At 36.9% G+C, this 8,181-nt stretch overlaps 1 protein-coding gene across 3 annotated transcripts in view; it reads right to left on the reverse strand.

Annotated features, from left to right (window-relative positions):
* Nucleotides 1-2,151: 2,151 nt before the first annotated feature.
* LOC121855636 (mitochondrial import inner membrane translocase subunit TIM14-like) overlaps nt 2,152-8,181 on the reverse strand; it is a 31,269-nt gene continuing 25,239 nt past the window's right edge. For 2 of the 3 annotated variants that reach the window (XM_042350710.1, XM_042350709.1), the window contains exons 3-5: nt 4,311-4,445; nt 3,928-4,038; nt 2,152-2,590 (exon numbers count right to left, since the gene is read on the reverse strand). In XM_042350710.1, coding sequence (XP_042206644.1) covers nt 2,489-2,590; nt 3,928-4,038; nt 4,311-4,445 — 348 coding nt within the window. In that variant the 3' untranslated portion in view covers nt 2,152-2,488. Of the gene's footprint in view, nt 2,591-3,927; nt 4,039-4,310; nt 4,446-7,847; nt 8,003-8,181 lie in introns of those variants that run through there. The other variant, XM_042350711.1, reaches the window with a different exon arrangement.

Here is an 8,181-nt window from a genome sequence, read left to right on the forward strand (position 1 = left end):
CTGGTTATTGTGCTGACCAGTGGCACTGAAGATAATGTTCGCTGGCATAAAAAACAAACCATATTCATCATTAAAGGGCTAACTCAAAACACATTATTCTTGTCTTTACCTTACCAAGTCTCTTCCCACTAAAATATAGGGGGGTAAAACTCATGACCAAATTCACACACGCACATTCAATTTCCATGTTTTCATTCTTACCGCGTAATAAACGTACAGTAGTCTTCCGTGGCATTCCCTGTCCCTATCTAGTTTACCTGTCACTCAACACAACCCAGCATCACCCGTCAAATATAACTCCTTTAAGAACATAAGAACATAAGAATGGAGGAAACTGCAGCGGGCCTATTGGCAGCTACGTGGTAAGTCTGAGCTGCCACATATAAAGACTATTATTTAAGTGTAATGGATAGTACTGGTTCGAATTTTAGCACTATGTTCTGTATTTATAATTCACATGACAGATATGAGAAATATATCTTCTAAAAAAATAATAATAAATCGAACTACCTGTGGATACATTTTTTATTTCATTTATTTATTTTATTTTATTTATTTTTATTTTTTTTTGGGGGGGGGGGGTGTGAGGCAAACTTGACGGACATGAATAAGTGAAATCAACATGGTTCTCTTGTAGTATATTGAGAATGACAGGATGTTGAGTGGAGGTACAGTACAGTACAGTATTTGTACAGCATAAAAGCAGTCAAGATGTACCCACACAAAATTTTGCTAAAGAAAATCTGCTGTATTATGGAAAATGATTGTTTGATTTAAATATTAAATAATGGAACATAACAAGTGGGCACAGACACACAAGGAATATACTGAAATATCATTAAATTACAAACTCCATATACTGTAATGTATCTGTAGTTCAATTATTCATTATTTTGACAAGATATTCTCAGTGAACGTAAGAAAATAGACACTACGGTACTAAATAATTAAACCACATAACTGTCGTATGTTTCACCTTGTATTATTGACACCAATTGTGAAAATTGTACATTAACTTGGGTGTATATTCCATTATCCCGGTATATACCCTCGCAAGCCCTTCACTGTGGCAGTACTGCAGAGGGTGACCAACAACAACACACTCTCCCTCATTTGCGATTACTCATTCTTCTTAGTTCCAATAATTTAGAAGGTAAAACTAATAAAAGTATGAAATATATAACTATATATTTACAGTGGCTTACAATATTGCTACATCACAGTGAGGCTTACCAATACTGAACATACTGCCTGTGTTTAGTGAATACATCCTACATCATTAACAGGGTTCTCATAGGCTTAACTTTTTATAGATGACAAGAGTGGAATTTTGTCTGACCATAAGACTGATACTTAATGTAAAATGTAATGAAAGGAAACTATTGGTTGTAAAAGAACATCAGGATGACCAATTTCATTAAAATCTGGCTTCAAATTATTTTTCAAAACTGATCAAATGAATTCTGGAATGCAGAGTAAACAGCACAAAATGAATAAACCTTTAACCAACCCAATGATGAGCTGCATGTTCTTATGATCATTTGATGACAGATAAGGAACAAAACACGAAGAAATCCTTACTGCACCATACTGATATTGTAGGAAACAAAGAATTACAGAGATGTGGCAATGTTGGTTTTAAGATCTTGTGTTGTATTAATACAGTATAATAAATTTCAAGGTACTGTACAGTATACAGTATAAATTTGTTGCACAACTGTGAAAAAACCCATCTTGTAAAAATTATCTGACCCATATTATCTATACACTACAGGTAGTCCCCGACTTACGACTGCTTGGACTTACGACCGTCGGGACTTACGACCGCCGCAGTTGTGACCATTTTTTTTTTCATTTTTTTTTCTTCAAATGACACGCAACGTTTCCAGTTAATGTAGTCTCCATGTATAATTAGAAAATTATGGGGCCCCATGTGCATTCAGCTGACTACATTAAAGGTAAGTGCTCAGTCACACTGTATCCATTCCTCATTATTTATTACTTTCACTGTACTGTATCCATTCCTCATTATTTATTACTTTTACTGTACAGTACTGTATTTCATTGTAGATTTTTTATGATTTTTTTTTTTTATCTATGTCGGACTTACGACCATTTGGACTTACGACCATTCAGACTTACGACCATTTGGACTTACGACCATTTGGACTTACGACCATTCGGACTTACGACCATTTGGACTTACGACCATTCGGACTTACGACCTGGATTTGGGTCCCTAACCCCGTCGTAAGTCGGGGAGCACCTGTATATAATTCAACACACATGGTTGAGGAGTCACAACATTAATGTACTATAGTCAAATTTTCTGGTCATGAAGCATACCTAGTCATTTATTTTAAATTTTATTATAAATACAATAATGTATTATTATTTCAATAAGAAGGAGAGTGTAATATATACTGTATACAGTACTGTACTGTACAAGGCTAAATGGAATAAAAAAGTAAATTTTTATAAAAAAATCCTATTTATCAAGCAGGTTCTTGGCTTCACTTAATTTAGCAGAGATGTACGGGGAGCCACCTCTGTCAGGATGGTTAACCAGCATCATCTTCTTATAAGTTGCCTGCAAAGTTGACTCTTATTAGAATTATAAAATTATTGCACACTTACAAAGGTCAACACGGTACACAAAATATTTTACACTTTCATTGCAAACTGGTAGTATTTGGTTCCCTAGCTCAACCCCTCCCCACATTCAAATTCATGCACCTCTTGGCCCAGCTGGTCTCCTCCATTATCTTCCCTTGCCCTAACCACCTCAGACTGCCTCTACACAAAACCTCACCGATAGTGTCCTCTCAATGTACCCAAGATAAGAAGCATATGACTAGAAGAGGTAATAGAAGATTAGCCTTGTGTACTTCCTAGGGCCACACACTCAGGAACAGGAAGCTCTTCAGTGAGATATCTTACATTGAAAACTCTGGCTGGGGACTTTGCTCTTCTTTCCATAATAGAATTGATAGGCATTATCCTCAGAAAATGTAAAGTTGAGACAAACTCTCCTATGACAAGTGTTCAAACTGCAGATTTGGCAGGGAGTTCCACAGAGTTCAAGGTGAAAATAAGTTACCGTAGGCAGCGGTTCAGCCAAATTAAATCTCAATGGAAAAGTCATGGACCCTCTGAAGCCAAATGAGTGTGTATGATGCTTTTGGAAGTATAGAATAGTACAGTATCTACAGAATTAGGAAAGCAATGAGATATCCCTATAAATATGTGACGGTGGAAATTTTTGGTTAAGATTACTGTACAGTATTGAAGATTGTTTTAATGGCCTTTTTCCACACCCAATCAAAGAGACACAGTACCCCAACACCTTTACCCAGCTCATAGATGAAGGCACAGCAGTATTCCATCTGTGAACACATATGGCTTACATAAATTGTTGCCAAATGTTCATTGAATATTAAAGCTATTAAGTATCTTTGAGGTCTATGAATGTGGCTTAAAGTTCTCCATGATTATGAATTAACTAAGTGATAAACAGTGCAGTACTTGTAACTAGTTCAAGACCTCCAAAGAGAATGAGAAACCTTAAAAAACCCCAAGTAAGGTTTGTTACTGTACTGGGGAAAAACAATTTGTACAAGTTTGGCTATAAACTTGAAGAGAGGCTGATCCTGAGAAAACTCCCACATTATTGGTTAAGTACTGATTTGACTTGAGAGACAAGGCTGTTAGTAGAAAAAATATTTCACATGGATAATATGTTCCGTCATTCAGGCTCGTAGCTTTCATACAGTATGACAAAGTAAAAAATTTCATGCACAACACCTAGGGTAACAAACACAAGCAAACTCACATGAATTTAAAGGAAGAAAGGTTTAAAAACAAAGTACGTACGTAGTTATTATCTTTACGTTCAATTTGATATACTGTATAAGATACAATACTCACTTTAACTTTTAAAGAGCTGGCATTTGGCGATATATTTAAGATGAGTGATGCTTCCCGCTTTGTCATCTTGGGCTCAAATCCACCTTTGTAATATTTGCTGTTTACAAGTGACTGAAAAGTACATTCAAAATATTAATTTAAAAATTCTCTAACGACTTACTCACAAGTAATAATTCCTAACCAAAAGTGTAAATATAACAAGTAATATTTTGGAGTGACAAAAATATATAAATTTCCATCAATCTTAATATCTTGAAGTATGGTACATCAACTCTGTCATGTCCTCTTCATAAAGGTGCTATAACATTGACCTCATGTAGATGAACAGTGCTTAAAGTGATCACTGAAAGAAAAATTATCACCAAAGGAAAAAACATACGCACCTTGCCATCCAGTTTAGGTATACCGTTTACTGCCTCAGCCATCTTCTTCCCCAGTGTAGGCATCGTGCGTAGAACAAATCGAGCACCAAAGCCAACAGTGGCCAGCCCCAGGCCAACCAGTATCACACTACTAGCCTGAAATAAAGGAAGAAAAATAATCATACTGTAACAGCTGGTCCTGACTTATTGATTAAAAGGAGGACATTTTCACCATATTCGACCTTCTTAATGATAGTTTTGAGTCCAATACACATTAACACAAGGTCTGCACTACCCTGTGTCAAATACCAGTCTGGTTAATGTAAAGTATCTGTGGTGTAGTGGTCTGCTACTCGCCTCACAAGAGAGAAGCCCCGGGCAAGGTGAAACTATGGGTACGTTTCTTAACACCATTCGCCTTTATTATATATTACTGTATATATACAGCTCCTCCCCGACTTATGACCTATTCGACTTACAACCTGCCTCAGTCGTACCAAAATTTTGTCAAATTACGTATTTTCGAGTCCCAACGTCAGTACACAGACAAAATTTTCGTTTGTAATTCACTTTAAAATGGCTGGCAAGTTTAAAAGTGAGAGTTTTGTGGTGCAGAGAAGAAAAAGAGACACCCATTTTAGATTTTCTATGTATTATTTAATCATTTTCGACTTACGACCATTTCGACTTATGACCTGAATTATTGGATATGAATCAACCTAACCAACCTAGAGTGGCAGTATAATACAGTATACGTACAGTATTACTTAAGGTTAGGTTAGGTATGGATTGATCGCTGGGAAGCATTCGGTTGGTTGTTGGAAAGCGTTTGGCAACAGTTGAAGTACCACACATGGTGTCACTTGGCAAACAGAGTATATTTACTGTATTTTCAATGTGAACAATGAGAAAATAAACGATAATACAGTACAGTATATGTACAGTACAGTGCATGCAAGAACGAGCCAGATATATACTGCTAAACTGGCCTATGTTGACCCACTCTTGATAGAGGTATAGTCCTCTGAGTTCATTTATACTACACTGTGACCTTTTTTTGCAAATCAAAGTATTATTGAGCTCTACAAATACTGTATGTTCATGATGTGCTAAAAATTTACTTTAGAATACAGTTAGCTTTGACTTGTAGTCTTTATGACATGTACATTTAAATTTTAATGTTCTTGTAATGTGTATAACTGAACTCAATGTTATTTTCTGTGGAAGATACAGGTACAACAGCTGTATGCAAAACGTCCATGTCTATTGGTACGGCAGCCTAATGCTCATGCGTGGGCAGACTTTACAATGATAAGTTACTGTACTAAGATGGCCTTCTTTCTGACTAACCTATCCTAACCTCTCTGCCTAAGCTGAAAGAAGTACCGCATACCGCATTTTGCACATGAGCGATACTCTGCGGTACCATTAACCACAGTCCATCAATACGGCTGCTGTACCATTAACCACAGTCCATCAATACGGCTAATGTACCATTAACCACACAGTCCATCAATATGGCTGCTGTACCATTAACCACAGAGTCCATCAATACGGCTGCTGTACCATTAACCACACAGTCCATCAATACGGCTGCTGTACCATTAACCACACAGTCCATCAATACGGCTGCTGTACCATTAACCACAGAGTCCATCAATATGGCTGCTGTACCATTAACCACACAGTCCATCAACACGGCTGCTGTACCATTAACCACAGTCCATCAACACGGCCAAGCGTACCATTAACCACAGTCCATCAATACACTGCCGTACCATTAACCACACAGTCCATCAATACGCTGCTGTACCATTAACCACAGTCCATCAATACGACTGCTGTACCATTAACCACCACAGTCCATCAATACGCTACAAACATTAACCACAGTCCATCACGCTGTACCATTAACCACAGTCCATCAATACGACTCGCTGTACCATTAACCACAGTCCATCAATACGCTGCTGTACCATTAACCACAGTCCATCAATACGGCTGCTGTACCATTAACCACAGTCCATCAATACGGCTGCTGTACCATTAACCACAGTCCATCAATACGACTGCTGTACCATTAACCACAGTCCATCAATACGAGTACCATTAACCACAGTCCATCAATACGGCTGCTGTACCATTAACCACAGTCCATCAATACGGCTGCTGTACCATTAACCACAGTCCATCAATACGACTGCTGTACCATTAACCACAGTCCATCAATACGACTGCTGTACCATTAACCACAGTCCATCAATACGACTGCTGTACCATTAACCACAGTCCATCAATACGACTGCTGTACATGCATCCAGTGTATTTATTGTTTTGTGTCCGCTTATTACTGTTTTACGCTACCAAATGTTACTGTTATGATATAAACTAATTTTTTTTATGTCCTTTGAATAATGTGTTTTAATATTTAGCAATTTTATTTTGAGAAAATACGAGACTAAGTAAATTATCCTTATATTTGTGTAAATATTTTCGTAATGGATATTTTGCCACTACCAGCTAAGTTCCAACTAATGCTATTTTACCGTGAGTGCGTTCTGATTGACTAAGTACTGCTTAATATGATGGAGGTTCCGCCTCCCGGCTAGGAAGTTAAGGTTAGGTATGTTTCTTAGGTTGGTTAGGTCAGGTTCTGTTAGGTTTTAGTAAATGTCGCCTCTTTTATAATGATAAGTTTCCATGCACAACAGAAATATGATTCGGTATGTTTATAGCTGCACAATGTTCAATTCAAGGAAAATTAAATTTCAAATGCCGCCAGTCACGGTCAAATAGGTTCTCGCTTTGTTCACCAACATTACACGATTAGCCAATCAGAGCGCACTCTTGATAAAATAGCGTTATTAGGAACTTATCCGGTAAAAGCAAAATATCCACTGCCAAATATTTTTGTCAATATGGTACATTAACTGTTATTAACTACTGTAAGAGCATAGTGCACATTAATCAGCAACTTGAGGATATTTTTCTATAGAAGATAAATGTTCTCATACTGGGGTCTGCCCATATTGTCAACAACCCGTTTCGTCACCACTATTTTTAACTCGTTTCGTAACCACTCCTTTAACCCTTTCGTCACCCTGTTCATTCCCATCAATATATATTTTCGAAAAATAACTGTTGCTTGGGATATAAAATTATAAAAAATACTAAGAGAATTTATTAAAGACGAAAATAAATAATAAAAACATTGTTAATACGCCTGCAATCATCTCATTGCTCGGTGGTTTATGAGCTGGTGCAAAATCACTTTCATTTTTTTCTCGGAAAACGTCAAACGAAAACAAATCGCAAAAAAACCCGGCTAATTTCCGCCATAAAGGAAGGTCATATTCGGTCTCAGCACACACTAATACACTAGAAAAATATATTTTTATCTTGCTACAAATGAACGGAGCTACAAGAAAAATTTACCCAATATTCTATCTTAATATTATTTTTCCCAATTCTAGGCCTTGAAAATAACCCCTGGCCACACGCTGCAGCCCTTCTAACACCCACGGGTACTTCTCACACTATTATTCAGGTTTTTCTTACCATACTTGGCCCGTGGACGACTGGCTGCCTCTTCTCCTCCAGTGTGAATAAAGTGGTTAACTACACAAAGCAGCAGCGACTTATTATACAACCTTGGGGCCGAGAGGTTCAGATTGGTCTGTTTGTTTACCTAAAGGTCTGACTGAACACACACTCAAAATTATTAACATGGCTAAAAAAAATATAAATGATTACTAAATAAATCTTTAAAATAATTTCTTTATAATTTATATACAATGTTAAATTTATATGTGCTTTTTGTTGATGTTTTTGGTGATTCCGTTAATACAGAGACAAGTAATAGTACTCTTATGTCGATTTAAAAAAAGATACT

This window comes from Homarus americanus, unplaced genomic scaffold (assembly GCF_018991925.1).
Source record: "Homarus americanus isolate GMGI-L3 unplaced genomic scaffold, GMGI_Hamer_2.0 scaffold48090, whole genome shotgun sequence".
Classification (NCBI taxonomy): domain Eukaryota; kingdom Metazoa; phylum Arthropoda; class Malacostraca; order Decapoda; family Nephropidae; genus Homarus; species Homarus americanus.